Source organism: Anarrhichthys ocellatus, unplaced genomic scaffold (genome assembly GCF_004355925.1).
Source record: "Anarrhichthys ocellatus isolate YVR2014 unplaced genomic scaffold, GSC_Weel_1.0 scaffold26, whole genome shotgun sequence".
Classification (NCBI taxonomy): domain Eukaryota; kingdom Metazoa; phylum Chordata; class Actinopteri; order Perciformes; family Anarhichadidae; genus Anarrhichthys; species Anarrhichthys ocellatus.
In genome coordinates, this window is record NW_022280056.1 from 351,879 (window position 1) to 367,532 (window position 15,654).

Here is a 15,654-nt window from a genome sequence, read left to right on the forward strand (position 1 = left end):
TGTGTGTGTGTGTGTGTGTGTGTGTGTGTGTGTGTGTGTGTGTGTGTCATTGGCCAGGCCACAGGGCTCGGGCTCGGGCACAGGAATGCCGGACAGGATGTCGGGAGAAAAATTCCAGAAAGAGTGGAGTCACTGCAGAGAAAGCCACCCTGAGGTGTCTCCGACTGTAACACAGAGACACGGCATCCCTCGGGTCCGGTTTGCACCCTCACACCCGCTCTGTGTGTCCCCGGGTAACCGGTGCAGCCGGTCAAAGCTTGGTTGTGTACGCGTTCACGGTAAAGAGACTCTGGGCTCACTGCTCAGCATGACTCGATCTGAATATTCACTCGATCTGAATATTCCTTGAATGTGATGACCAAGCAGACAGAGACCTTCTTTGTGCATTTTAACTATTTTTTTGAAGTACAGATTCCCCCCCAAAAACATCTCGTTCCAGCTTCTAAAATGTGAATATTGTCTGTTTCCTTTGTCTTCTATGGTGAAACATTTGGACTGTTGGTCTCAAAAAAGACAACATTTGAAGACGCTGATATTTTAAGGACCAACAATGACTTGGTCATTCAGGTTGTTTTATTTTATTTTAAATGTAATATCCTGATATGAAAACAAGACATTGGAAGAGATGCCACGTTGGACGCTGTGATTAAATCACGATCAATCGAACAAGTAAGGACTTATCTTTCATGAAAATAACTAATCACCCAACTTCAACTTTTAAAGAGTGAGGTAGACATTTTGGGAAAGATGTTTACCGGTGGTATGTGTGTCTGTCCAAAGGTAACAACATCTGCCTACCAGCACATCTAGAGCTCAGTAATTCATTAACACATGATATTCATCACACTCGTTATTCTCATGTATCTCGTTTATTTAATCTGTATAAAACCAAAGCATAAAAACAACCTTAGAGCGATATTAATCTTATCATCTTACTCTCGAAAAACCCCCACAAATAAGCGTATTATATTAGACACAAATATTCAAGTTGTATCATAATATTACACGAACCAAAATACGATATCTAGATTAATCTCACGACAGATATCACCTCCGTATATATCTCCCAAACTGACTCCTCATCGTCACTTTTCCATCAAGTTCAAAGTGTCATAAACGTACACTGAACATCCTGGTTATGATTCCACCGTTATTACACTATGCAGAAAAGCCTAATAACGTCATGATTATTCAATAATATTCAACACATCATGCTATCTGCCATAGAGACAGAGTGGAGCTGCTCATGACTGCTCTTTTCTCTGTGTCTGTGTCTGATCTGTGGCCCTTCTTCCCACCTCACCTCCACCTCCAGCAGACTAATGCACAACGAGCAGCAGAGCCGGACTCAGACAGAAACACCCTCGGGGGGGGTTAAACATCCAGGATGCAGCAGCGAGGGGCCACAGATGAAACCTCTTCTCCTCGAGTGCTTTTTAATGAACCCCACTGAGTTCACAGACAAACAAGGGAACACACACAACAACAAGTGTCCACTGCGGAGTGACAATGAGCCCCGAAACAGACAAAGATCAAAGGTTTGAACATAATGTATTGAGTGGGACTCATTTTGTGGAGATTGAGACTATTTCCTGTTGTTTGTTGTGGAGGGTTCAGCAATGCCAGATATGTGTTATGGTGGTTTTCTAAAGGAACGGCACACCAACATGTCTTTTATAAACACGTCACAGTATTTGAGAGGAGAATGTTGAGCAACAGTTTGAAGTTTAAAGAAGACAGAGGAAAGGGGGGTCACGGTTTAGTTTAGACCCCAAAGCTGAACCAGGTTGTTGTTGGTCCTCTTATCCATGTTTCAGACACAGAGATCCAGGACAACAATCCCTCAGGGGTGCATTCAGTGGCTTTAATGTTATAAAGTGTACAGCTGGAGGAAAGGACTCTGAAAGTGAGAGGTGACTGTGCAGAAACATGTTTTTAACTTTGACTCACCTTCACGGAGTTGATGCTCAGCTTTTTCTCCACGTGCACGTGGATTTCTCCGTTCTTCTCCGGGACTGGCGTGGACTCCCTGGGTGTCCCGTCCCTCTCCTCCTCCTCCTTCACCCCATCCCCGTTTGCCGTCCCGTCCCCGTCCTCCTCCACCACCACCACCACCTCCTCCTCCTCCTCGTCGAAAGGTAGCGGGACGCCGTCGGCGACATACTCCTTCAGACACTTCATGTTGTGTTTCTTCAGCAGCTGCTCGGTGTCCGGGTCCACCACCACGAGCTCCAGCCAGCCCACGGTGGCTCGTATCCGGGACACGACCTGCTGGTGGCTCTCGTTCTCCACGTCCTCCGCGTTCACGAACACCAGCCGGTCTCCGGCGTGGAGCCCGGACGTTTCTGCCGGGCTGTCGGGCTCCACTAACCGGATGAACTGGCCCGTCTTACCTTTCTCCCCGTGGAGGTGGAAGCCGTAGCCGTTGTCCCCCTTCTCCAGCGTGCACAGCCGCGGGCGCAGATACTGGCGTTTGCTCGGCATGGTTCAGGCTCCACTCGCCTTTACGCTGCTGAAATGCGTCTCTAGTTTAAAGTGGGAATGACTACAAGACCTGTGCAGGATGCTGCTGGGGGAGCGGTGTGTGTGCGTGTGTGTGTGTGTGTGGTACCCCTTCAAAAAAAAGCACCCAACCCCCGCCCTCTTGGGGAGATTAGTCCGTGGGAAACGGTGCTCGTGCTTGTCCCACTCTGTGGTCCACCTACACTCACGAGTCACAGTCTGAGTCGGTCCTCACACTTTGTGTAAATCCTCACTGAGACTCCTGCTATCAGACGGCGGAGGGCCTGACCCGAGGACTGCTTAGACTCACAGCTCCGCCTCAGTGTGCGACCAAAAGTAGAAGAGCCGCCCGGGAAGAGGGAGGTGCGTTCAGGGACCGGCCCAGCTGGCAGCCTTGTGCAAAGCAGAGGACCAGAGGAGTGAACACAACCCGGGACTGTCCAGGGAAACGAAGATGATGATGATCAAAGGACCAGATAGAGGATTCAAGAAGGAAAGAGTGCCCCCCCCCCCCCTCCATTTTTGTGTTAAAAACTTTATTTATTCCCATTTTAGTTTTATATATTTATACTTCTATAGACGTTTTGCCTTATATTTCCATTGTACATTTTTTGGTACTTACTGCTCTGAATACATCCTCATTTCTTGCATCTTTTCACTTTACAACCTTTACTCAGAACCACATTATCACACTTTTGAATGATTTTCATTTAGCACAGTTAATTATCTGATACATACTGCATTTATTCTCTTTAATTCCTGCTATTAAAAGCACAAAATAATAGAAATTATAGGGAATTTTCCCTATGAATAATGAAGTATCCATCCATCTATTAATATGTTTTGCCAGAGGGACGCAGACTACAACGTCTCTGTCTGTGATATTCCTCAGGGATTATGTTGTGACCTTTACTAACATTTTATTCGTGTTATTTCCCCCTGTAGTGTGTAAAACAGATTTAATCTCAGTAATATTGTTTTAAATATAGTATACAGCTGTAATTATTAAGGGTTGTGAGCTGTGAGAAATAATATGTGAGCTCCTATGGTGTATGGCCTTCTGATATGCCCGTCTACAGATTAGATATACGATTTAAATCATCAATATGCACACATTATGAATTAATGATCAGCATAATTTGTACACTTCACAGTGCTTTTGAAGCCTGTCCACCCGGAGCCCGTCTTGGCCTTGAGAGATGTGAGTGACACGCTTGTAAAAATAGCGCCCGGCAGGAAGCTCCCGATTTAAAATCCTCGGGGAGGATTTGACTTTTCAGCTGAGAATGCTTCCAGACCTGATAAGAGGACATGAGACAGGATCTCTCAGCACTCTCCAACCTGGGGATTTAAAGCTACAGCAGCATCAGCACCGATACCTGCAGCGTGTTTAAGGGCAGCTGTTAGTTTAGTTGGTGGGAAGTCATCCAGATAATTACAGTTTCTTTTCTTCACAGTGAAGGATATAAAATGCACAGGCTCCTTGATGTGTCTGACTCGGCGCTGTGACTCCTAGACGTGAGTGGGAGAGCTGCATTCAGGTCGACATTTGCTTCCATGTAGCACTGCGTCCACTAACTTCACCTGACACATTAATGCAACCACGGTAATACCAAAGACATCATCCAGATGTTGAGCATCCTTTCAAAAACAATGTACCTCTAAAATGACATAAAATAGTCTCTAAAATATAGAATCCACATGTGCTGAGCCCGTCTAATTGATAAAACACTTGTTTTTAAAGTGCAACCTGCTCGAGAGTAAAGAGTGTAGCTGCTGCCACACAGTGGCTCATTAACCTCAGCACATCCTGTGACTTCCACCCCTTCCCTGCAAAAGCCCAACACACACACACAAGACACACAGACGAGACTGACTTCAATAAAACAACACCACATACATTACAAAATATACTTTTTATATATATAATGTGATAAAGCACTTTTTCAGGGCACTTTGTGATCACCGTGACAAATGGGACATCAAGCATGTTGGACAAGCAAACATTCATGAGCATTGTGCAAAGAAACGAGTTGCACGATGCGGCACGTGAACAAATAAAGCTTCGGAACAGTCTAGACAACATCCATCGGTAAAGGAGACACAATACTGTGTGTGTGTGTGTGTGTGTGTGTGTGTGTGTGTGAGTGACAGAATGGTAAGACGTGAAAATAATTATCTCTTTGTATGAAGCCAGCAGTGGGACGATCCTCCAGCACATCTTCATGTACAGTTTCCCTTTGAATGACGTTTTACTGGCCCTGAATTGAATGTACAGACAGACACACAGTGGGCGGGCGCCCTCAAAAAGTTGGCTTTATTCTATCTAACAGCAGTACAGATGTGAACAGACGGGATCATTTAGCTACAATCTGACTGTGAGACTGAAGTCCACTTCTCAAACACGCTGAGTTATCGATGAATGATGATACAGACTGTAAGGCCAAAAGGGATTCAGTTCACAGTCTGGTAAAACAGGGAGGGAAACAAACTACGAGCTGCAGGGCAAAAAGATGCGACATCCACATTAACAGTCCTATTGATTGTTTGTATAAAACTGCAAACTGCAGGGTGAAGAAGGTGACAGGTCTGAGATTAGGTACGAACTTCGCTTCCAGGACCGAACAAAAGGTCAAAGAGTCGAGCTCACTTTGAAGATGAAGTCACTGAAGCTCAGTTTAACAGCAACCAAAAACAGTTTCATTACAAACATGAAGTCAAGCTGAACCACGTACTAAAATATGTTTCATCTGCTGCACACATATTCACAAAGATTCTCATTGGCATACAATGTTACAGCCCTGTCTCCTAAAATCTACGCTCCCACACAATGAAACATTATGAAATATGTTTCCAGGGAAATCTATTTAGTCGCGGATACTTTTGACGTATTTTGGTTCAATGTCACAGTCATTTTGAGCCAACCGTGATGTATTTGAGTAAATCTAGATAAGTAGTTATGATGTATTTTTTGTTTTTTGATTATTAATGTATTTGAAACAGTTTAAAGCTGCGACCGTTGGGCCTGAAAGAAAATACATTTTCCTCAAAACATAATTGAGAGTGCACTTTAGTTGTATGGGAACCTCATTTTGTAGGAGACAGGGTTGGATGTTAATACACTTTTCTGTCTGCATGGATTTGGAAGTTTGGTTCAGCCGAATTCTGTGGCCCCGTTCCAACCACGAGGAAATAGACTCAGAGGTGTAAAGAGACAGAGCGCAACGCGTCATAAAGTGAAAACCACACCCGTCAGAGGGGAAAACTATCAATATGCAACCAATGGCTGAAAAGCTAACAAAATGCAAGTAGCTAGCTGATCTTTTCAGCACGTAAAAAGATTACTTTAGCACCCTGTGTCTACCAGGACAGTAAATAACTAGAATAGTGATGGAATGGGGCAAGTTTGATGTTAGCGAGCTAATGTTAGCAAGTTACTGTAATTAGCTAAGGCACTAGCAAACATAATACTGCACGACTATAACAAATAGAATACTGTCAAAATACTTAACTTACACAAGTGTTGTTCGCCTAAAACGTACTTATTATAAATGTTGGCCCCTACTAGACATGTTAGCATTAGCATTAGCAAATGCCAAGACACGCTGACATGAGCCAGATCTATTTCCCCGTCAGTGGCAGTAAACTGTGCAGTTATTTGTTATATTTAGATATTTTCAAGAGGAATTTGAGGGTGTAGTTAACCTTTAGTGCAATGCGTCTGACCAGGCAGACACCTCCTTCCCCCATAATAATACACGGGCCCCATATTTTTCATCCAAAATCAATAATTTTGAGTTTGCAGCGATGCAGAATAAAATGATGACCATGTTTCCTGTTTGATATTGCATTTCAGATTGTAACTCCTGACTTGTAGTTTGATACAACTGTCACCACAAAGACCACAAACATTTCTACGCATGACATTTAAATTCACATTTCATTTAAGGGATGGCGGCCAATCCAGATTCACCTTCCATTCCAGACGAGGTCGTCTGCTCCTCGGGCTTGGTGCTGGGATTAGCTTTTCATAAGAGAGCAGACTTCTTTTTTTTTTTTTACCTCTATCCCACTTCCTCCCTCCCCCTCTTTCTTTCTCTCTCTCTATGTGTGTGTCTCTCACTGCCTGGTGATCAGGATCAGCTACATGTGGCCACAGCAGCCAGACTTGTGCTTCTGAGCCTCGATGTAGTCGTGAATCTGGAACTTGGGCTCATTCTGCTGCTGTGTCGCTCTGTGCTTCAGCTCCCTGACGGAGAGAGACACAGGAAGTTGGATACAGAGGGGGTGGACGTGTGGGATGGAGCACATAGGGTGAGCAAATCAAGAAAATGAGAAAGGAAGAGAAATATAGAAGAAGAAAAAAAGAGCAAGCTAGCGAGGGAGGGAAACATCTATCTGGACTGAGTTTTAATCAAAATGCCTCTGGCATGAATCATTTAATCCAACTTGCACTTAAAATACACATGAAGATAGCAAATCACTCACATTACTGTCTTCCACAAGTCTTAGAAACATGCTGCGCAATCAGTCCTTTTTTAGACTCACTAACAATCCGTTTCTTATTTCCTGCCTTTCAATAGTGAAGGTGTGAGCACAAGGGAGTCATTCAAAAGCAGAATTTATACAGTTCAAGTCTGACATCCACAGGGAACAATCCCATTACAACGAGTCAACAGGAACAAACAAGAAATTAGCTTGAAAGAAAGTGTTCAGATTAGTTGCAGGAGTCAGAGGAAGGCTTGTGAGCATTAATGCTAAATCAAAGTATGTAAATACTCAGAGGAGAAGACCAGAGTGAACTCAGAGTCTGCAGAAAGATGTCGGCTGACTGCGTGAAGCGGATTAAAATACAAACGCTTTATGTGGAACCTCAGTGTTTACTACTCGAGAAGCATGACCCAAACTAAACTGGGAATACATTTCATTCTGTTGTTTTTACTACAAGAAGAGAAAGATTCTGTTTTTGCTGTAGAAACATTCATTTTCTCACTTCAGAGGACTATTTAAAAGAAGACAAAGCCTTTGAGGTGTTAAATATTTGTTTTGGAGATTACTCTTCAGTGACTCTGGAAATGAGAAAAGTGCCAATAATTCCTCTGTATAATCCCCAAGTGTGTTTGTTTTGTTTCTCTCTCTCTTTTATGTTAATGTTCTGTATTCAGTCGTTTTCTCTCTTTTATGTGGTGGGTGTAGAGGAAGATCTGCTTGACTGCTTTTGCTTCTTTCCATCATCTTGTAACCAAAACATGAACAAAACCAGCTGTGATTTAGAGCTCAGAATAAAATCACGGGACAGATTAACCAATCATGCCTCTGAAATCAAATGAAGGGATATTCATTTAAATGTGCATCTCATCATAAACCTCTTCACAGACCAGTGTATAGGATTTAGAGGGATCTTTTGGGAGACATGGAATACAATATTCATAACTATGTTTGAAAGAGTGGTTGTGTTTTTGTTAGCTTAAAATGAACCCTTCATATATCTACATAGGGAGCAGGTCGTCTGCAGAGCTGCAGAGTCAGCTGATGATTCTCTGAGCTACACACTTCACATTACACATTGTGATTTCATCCACTGCTGGTATAACATATGCATCAGTGGAGCTTTAAGACTTACTTTCCTACAGCGAGAAAGGCCAGCTCCACATTGACTCCTGTCTTCGCACTGGTCTCCATAAATGGTACACCGTATTCCTACAATGGAAAAACATTAGAGGAGCATCTGGAGTGTCTGTCGTTGAGAACGTGACCGCGTAGCGCCGCCATACATTACCTTCGCCAGCCTCTCTCCGTCCTCCGTCTTCACCACCCTCTCTGCAGCCATGTCTGCCTGCAAGACAGCAGCAGGGGAGAGAAAACAAGTCATCATAGCGGCGGTGAAGGGTCAGAGATCCCCCATGCCATTAGCTTCAGTGGAGCACCATCGGGTCAGACCGCACATCCTCTTATCCGCCGCCAAACACAGAGCCAGAGCTCCTTCAGACTGATGGGATGTCAGAAACTCAACCTCTGGCAGGAGAGCAGCGCTCGCACAGACTGATGCCGGCAGTCGTGCTGCACTCACAGCAAATGATCTGAGCTGCTGCTGCGTGACATCTCCGACCCCGGAGAAACGCGAGTCCTCTCTGAGCCGCCAGAGGGAGCGTAGAAATATATGAGCAACGACTGCAGACTCATCACCAGCGGCGTTGTGGAGGAAATGGCTCCATGCAAGGGAAGCTTGGAGCAAGCGATAAGTCATTTTAATGGCAGGTTGTTTGTTTGTCCTTCGCAGTCACAATGATCTAATAACATTGGCTGATGGGTAGGAATCAAGTGTGTTGATGTGGACGATTCTGTAAATGGACCAACTTGATTTTCACACGGGGATATTCAAAAGATAAATCATTTGATCACACAAACACCGTTAAGACTTTAAATGTCAAGTGAGAGTTCGTATTTGCACACGTGCTGCTCGGTGGAGACATTTCCTGCCTGTTAAGCATTCCCATGTCTGTCTGAGTGCGATAAGAGTGTGTTTAAATTGTGCTAAGAGACCCGTTATCCTCCTGATCTGTTTTTATGGAACGCAAAAATAGGAAGCTTTGCTCACCTTGTTGCCGAGCAACATGATGACCACATCCTTCTGGGCATACTCGTGTACTTCAGTCAGCCAAGCCTTTGAAAGTACAAGAGACAGACAGATACAGGGGGGGGGAATTGGTTTATGAACAAAACAAATACCACCACTTAAAGTCTACATTTTCACTCTCCTCCTGAGCTGTGTGTCATTACCATCCTCCAATCAATCCTGGTGAGACTGAGTCACTCCTATCCTTGAACATTTTTATTGCTTTTTCATTACTGAAACTGGGAACAGTGTAGCGGAGCGAACGATAACATCATGTCATTTCCAAAGAGGGCTGTGAGAAAAGGCTGGAGGTCCTCAACAGTATTTTGCATGTAAACAGACAGAGTGACGCGTTCGGCTTGAGGGAGTGAAGATGAAGAGGGAGAATAAAGAAGGAGGGGAAAGTAATTTGATAGTCTCACCCTGATATTGTCAAACGACAGCTTGCTGGTGATATCGTAAAGCAGGAGTAACGCTGTAAAAGAAGACGGAACACCTTCATTCTTATGCAACGCACACATCAACACCTACTCACACTTTCTATGCACGCTAATAAAAACAAAAAAGTGCACATCTCAGCCCGGGTTCACCCTTACCTACAGCACCCGTTCCCACACATCGGCACACACAGAGCACGAGGAAGTGCAACATAAAAAGCAAAGGTTACCCTGGGCATCTCGATAGTAGGCGTGTGTTACACTGCGGAATCTCTCTTGGCCGGCTGTGTCCCAGATCTGCGGAACAAACCACATAATTACACAACATCCAACGTGGGAAAAGTGAACAATCCTCCACAGCCAACGACTTAAGCAGAAACATACCATTATACCAACCCACAAGGTCAAAATCCAGGAACCATATACGTAGTCCAAAAGAAGTTTAGATCAGAATCTGACTTTTTTTTTTATACATAGTTTTAAAAAACTATAATTTCAAATCAAACGGCTCAAAACCAAACAGTTGAAGCGAGATAGACACACTGAGCTAGTTCAAGCTGGTCAGATGAGTTAGCCACAGCCTGCCGCTAAAGCTACATTTAGTTTTGTGCCCCTTAAATGTTTTCTGTAAATTAAATACCTCAATTACAATCAACTAGCATCTAAGTTTAGCTTGTTAACCATAAATAGGGACATAAATAATACACAAATAAGGTAAATAAAACAGCTATAGTCATGCTAAAAGGTAGGCTAACTAGCCTAGCTTAGCAAAGTAGCAATAACTGTATGGTTTGCCATGATACCGGCGGCTCTTTCTGACGCTAACATCTAGCTAGCTGTCACGCCTAACAAGAAATTGAATTGCCTCGAGGAGGCCTCCGTTTCATACAGTGGAAACGCCAAAGATCAAGATTAAGAGAGTCTGATAGCATTATACAATAGCTGGCAACCTGCACACCGACCAATACCCTGTGTTTAGTTTAAAAGGTATCTGGCAATCTATTATTATAGTACACGTATCCAATCCATGGCTTTTGTGTCTACTAGTGTTACTGAACTGTTCTCAAATAAACATCTGTTTTGGTGGATTTTGGTCTACTGTCCATGGTGTTGGAATCGGTATTTGTGCTCAGCGCTGAAATAATGAGTCCCCCATTCTGATGAAAACGTCTGTGTTGCATGCATAATCACATACATGTGTTTGTGCATGAACGTGGAGTTTAATTAAGGGTCCCAGTTTGGAAGGTTTTAAAACTATATGGTCACCTTAACTAACTGCCAATGCAGCTTTTGACTCTATGGTGTTCACCATTTAGTGTAGTTATGCTTTGAATCCAATATTAATGTATTTAATCAAATTAATAGATTATATCAAGGAAATGGAAAGCTGAAAAAAAACACATTTTATTTGTTATTTACTAAGTTTTCCTCAAATTCCTTTTAGTTGTCTAAAGGCAGAGTGCAGTTTTTAGGTTCTATCTAATAATTAGTTTAAAAAGACATAAAATGACGATATTACGTCAATCAATCTGCTACATTGTTCCTCCAGTCAGCCTGGAAACTTTAAACCATAGTCTCTCACGTCAGCTTCGTTTCTATAGTAGAGATTTAGACTCCTGGGGATTTAATAACAGGATTTCATCATGTTCAAGGACCATGCAAGAAAAGAAAATCTAATGATTTACCCGAGTTGGCAGAAGAATCTAATTTTGGCATCCTCCACTGTGTGTTGAATGAACAGGTTATGATGATAGACCTGTTTGTGCCTCAGAGTAACAGCCTGCTGCTGGCACACAACACTACAGAGTCCTTCCTCATAGCCTATTCAATGACAATGTAGTAGTGTACTGCTATATGTAAAGCATATTCAGGTCAACTATTATTTGTAAATTACTGTTCGGATTAATTTTGATGCTACATCATCTACCAGACGAGTCTTTATACAGACGGAGGAGATGATTTGTGAGCTAAAACGCAGACACGGGTCTCGAGTAAAGGCGCATGTTCTCACCTGCAGTTTGACTTTCAGGTTGTCGACGTCCACCACTTTATTCTGCAAACACGAGAGGAGCCGTGAGAGACTGTCACAGCCCACCATATGCTTTAATAGACTGCAGTGCTGAGCGACGAGCGTCTCAGCAGAATGGAAAACGATAAGACACTCGGCATGTGGTAAAAGAAACAAGACAACTAAAAGTGGCTTTGAATGCTGGCAAAGAAAGTAATTTGTAACACCCACACAACAACAAGGTCCTGGGATTAGACTTAATTGCACAACAGTGAGGAAGACGACTGGCAGCATAACAACCGACTCCCCCGTTCATTTCCTGCAGCCCCGTAGGGGGGCCGTCTGATGTCCTGAGAAGAAAAGATTGGCTTAAAAATTGTTTGGGGCACCCCGCTTAAAAAGACAAGCTAAATGTTGTGACCCATGAGGAAATAATGGTTAAGGTAACATGCAGTATGCAATCACAAAACACTGGTTCCACCATGCTCCGTGTCATGTGGGGGAGGAAGTGGAGTTGTGTGTTAACATGACCTGCTAGGTCACAACCGCATTTTCAACCTTGCACAGAAAAAAAAAAACAACACCACCAAAGAGAGATGGAGGAAGTGTGACTAGAGAAATGTTCTGCAGCACTTCCTCAATCACTGTGTCGGTGACAGGTCATCACAAAATAGCTCCCGCCTTTTCATATGAAGAAATGCAGACAGAGCTGACGTGGTGACACAAAAAGAAGCCTCTGCTGCGAGTGCAAGCGCGAGAGCTGCCACCTGCTGAATCCTCTGCCTTAGCAGAACGGACATGGTTCAACCCCTGCATTAGTTGCCATGGGTTTCCATTTTTTCCCCCTCTCAATTATGACGCGAGAGGAGCCTGCATGCTGAGTAACTGCTACAAAGGAAGCATGCCGAAAATAGAGCGGCCATGTTACAAGCTGCCACAACAGCCTGCCTGCCTATCCGTGCACAGAGGACAACCTCAGCATATTGACTCAACGGCTCCTCTCAGATGACTCCGTTTCTAAGCAGCTTCTCACAAACACGAGCCAGAAAACGGTCGCTGCCTCTCGTTAGGAGACAATCTGAATGAATAGTGTAAACCAGTGTCAGGTCCCTTTGTAAGGCGTTTTATGAATGGGTGCTGGCTGCGGTACTTGTTGCTTTCGCTTGAGTAGTGGCAAAATGCAATTTGGATGCTTTCCGAATAGACGACGTCCATACAGCTCTAGCCTGATGTCCATTACGCTCTATAATGTCTTCACCACCATCGAAGAAGACGTCGCTCTGTCTAATGCAGCACAGTTTCCTCCTCAAACCACCCCTACTTGACGTGCTATTAGTGAGTGTTTTGCCTTGATTGGAGGCGGACTGGGGGTCGAACAGCTTGTTTGCATGTTCATCCCTGCAGAGTGAGATGTTTCCTAGAAATCTGCTACAAATTCATCAACCGTCACTCACTAGTGTGTGTGTGTGTGTGTGTGTGTGTGTGTATATGCGACGAGTTTAGCAGCTCCTCCAGGACCGAGCCAAGCTGCAGACAATTTGTTCATGAGACAGAGACGTGGGCAGGCATCAGCCGAGACATTTAGGAAGCCGTCCTCAGAGCCTCGCAGCACAAGTGGTTTGTGAACTCGACTGATTGGCGAGAGAGGATTTGTACATTTGGTGCCATCATCGCAGAACGACGAAGTGTTCAGCGAGGAAATAAGGTGATAATTGGGCCGCAGTGTCTCGAACAAGTGGATCCCTTGTTGCCTTAAAAAAAATATCATTAGGTTGTTTTTCAGATGCTAAAGTGTTTCCTCGAGATAGAAACAAGAAAGTAGCAGAAACGCAGAAACAATAAACATTATAATGAGCCATTGTGTTCAACAGCATCTCTCTCACCCTAAAGTCTATTCCAACGGTGGCTATAAAGTTGCCTCCCAGAAACGCCCCGTCTTTAAAGCGCACCAAGACGCACGTCTTCCCCACGGACGAGTCTCCCAGCAGCATCACCTATAGAGCAAACCCCCCCCCACCAGAGAAGAGGGACAAAACAAACATGACTGACAGCTCATATGGTGTTATGATAAACAATCACAAACCCCGACTGAAGAGGAAATTAAAGCAGACGGTTTTATTTTGCAACTGAGCGAGAAGAAATGTTTTCCCAACTGCGACCATGATGTTTGAGTCAGAAGATGATGTTGTGCAATGTCTGCTTTTTGGCAAGATTTCAGTTCGTATTAAGGAAAATGAAACTAGTGTTGTGATTCACACTGTGTGTGTGTCTGAGCTGCCAATAACATGTGACGCTCTGCAGAGAGACACTGGAGAGAGATGTTTGAGCCAACTGCAATTTCAACTCATCATTTTTCAGCGTGCGTCCAAAACTAATCAATATAATTGCAAACAACAGGATGTGTAATTATACAATCCATCCTGCACTGTGAGTCAAAGCCGCATAAAAACACAGACCTCATAGATAACAGTGCAATTAAACTTTTCCTTTTGTCTTGATTGGTGTGCCTCAGCTTTTTATAAATATTTTACGAGAGGGAGCAACAAGTACACCCTCAGCAAATATTTGCGTTGTCAGTCAGGGCGGACAAAGCAACCTCCAGAGGCTCAGAGAGACTTGTCAGGTCGATGACTTGGCCTCCTGTTTAACCAGGAGGATGCATAAAGACACTAATAGTTTAAGGTTTCACTCATTATGCAGATGTGGAGAGGCACCATGCATGCTGCTGCATGTGCACCCAGCTGTTTGTGTGTCAAATCTACAGCACATCTAGACACCTGTTAGCACCACAAACAACAAACAAAACAAAAACAACAAAAGATCAAGACGAGACGGAAATACACACCTTGAACGCAACATCATAATACTCGTTAACAGAAGCGCATCTCTCCAACGAATATTTGGACGTTCCGTTTTTAGCCTGCTTGTCCGTCAACGATGTCTTTCTGGTGGACATCGCAACGCCAGTTAAGAAGAGAGCGCGGGCTTGACAAGGAAGCCGAAACCTGCAGACGTCTCCGAGATGTGTTCCGAGAAAAGACGCGCACGGTTTTCTGCGAGCTGTCCGCCGCTCAGTCCCGGTCTCCGCCAGCCTCCAGCCCCTCTGCGAGCATTACTGCGCGTGGCCACAGAATGATCACCGGGCGCTTTCAGAGGAGGAAGAAGAAGAAGAGGAAGAAGAAGAAGAGGAAGAAGAATAAGAAGAAGGAGAAGAAGAAGAAGGAGAAGAAGAAATTACACCTCGATTCCGCGCTGTGGAAAGACGGAAGCGATGCTGTCAAAACTTGAACAACAATCAGCGCGTCTGCGTCCACCAGTCAGGAGAGCGGCGGTGACAAAACAAGGCGGAAACATTTCTCTGCATCCTGGCGTGGACAGACCGTTAACCGAGACAGCCAACAACGCTGTGGGTTTCTGGTATGAGTGAACGCGTCGGTCTGTGTTTCGGGCTCACGCTGTCCCCAAATAACAGCTGCGGGGGTCAAGCGCGCGCTGACGGCTGACTCATCCGCCACAGGTGGTGCTCGATCAGTCAGCGGGTCAGAGAGGAGAGCGGAGACCCGGGGAGGAGGACGGGGGCTGAACTGGGATCTGTTAGTGTGAATACACTTGATGTATAATTTCCTACGGATACAGATGAACTGCTCTTGGTGCGTAAAATGGCGCACAAGCCTTAATGTTTATTTAAATATTACCCCAGAGTAGTACCTATCCTTTTTAATTATTATTGCTGTTGCATCAACCCGTTGGCTTTTCTCCTCACAGCAGTCCAAGTCTCAATAACACACTTGACTCTATAAATATCCCATTTAATTAGCATGTCATACATGTCAGAAATGGTTTGGCTGAGCCGAAAAATGAATCTGCAGTGTTTGTCTCCCCCCAGTGTTCAAGTCCAGTCCCCGCTCCTCTCCGTGGTGACAGGACTAATGACAAATGGTTCAGAGATCATTCATGTTACATAACTGACACGTAATCTATCGTCTGAGCCCATGAAGGCAACATCTCACCCCTCAGACATGAACATGAAACATTCATTTTGAAGATGGAATCAGTGGAGAGAAGTGCATCTAAAAAAAAAAAAGAGCCTG

The 15,654-nt window shown here is 44.2% G+C and overlaps 2 protein-coding genes across 3 annotated transcripts in view; both read right to left on the bottom strand.

Moving 5' to 3' along the window:
* nherf1b (NHERF family PDZ scaffold protein 1b) overlaps positions 1–2,874 on the bottom strand; it is a 20,001-nt gene extending 17,127 nt beyond the window's left edge. The window contains exon 1 of the mRNA XM_031861912.1: positions 1,951–2,874. Within this exon, the coding sequence (XP_031717772.1) occupies positions 1,951–2,484 (534 nt within the window). The 5' untranslated portion in view covers positions 2,485–2,874. The remainder of the gene's footprint in view (positions 1–1,950) is intronic.
* Positions 2,875–4,802: 1,928 nt separating this feature from the next.
* LOC116391388 (ras-related protein Rab-37) lies at positions 4,803–15,148 on the bottom strand. Of its 2 annotated transcripts, XM_031861914.1 has the most exons (9): positions 14,409–15,147; positions 13,447–13,557; positions 11,567–11,608; positions 9,786–9,852; positions 9,541–9,593; positions 9,101–9,166; positions 8,282–8,338; positions 8,126–8,202; positions 4,803–6,751 (listed from the first exon to the last, which is right to left on the bottom strand). In XM_031861914.1, exons 1-9 carry the CDS (start codon positions 14,517–14,519, stop codon positions 6,646–6,648), a joined length of 690 nt encoding a protein of 229 aa, XP_031717774.1. In that variant the 5' UTR covers positions 14,520–15,147; the 3' UTR covers positions 4,803–6,645. The 2 variants fall into 2 exon arrangements, with proteins under 2 accessions (XP_031717774.1, XP_031717775.1); XM_031861915.1 differs by lacking the exon at positions 13,447–13,557 and having other exon boundaries at positions 14,409–15,148.
* Positions 15,149–15,654: the final 506 nt, after the last annotated feature.

Excerpts from the sequence above, each read along its gene's own strand:
- LOC116391388 (XM_031861914.1), bottom strand. The coding sequence starts at position 14,519 with ATGTCCACCAGAAAGACATCGTTGACGGACAAGCAGGCTAAAAACGGA. Across the intron at positions 9,167-9,540 it reads TGTCGTTTGACAATATCAGG|GCTTGGCTGACTGAAGTACA; the intron begins GTGAGACTATCA and ends GTACTTTCAAAG. Across the intron at positions 8,203-8,281 it reads ACGGAGAGAGGCTGGCGAAG|GAATACGGTGTACCATTTAT; the intron begins GTAATGTATGGC and ends TTTCCATTGTAG.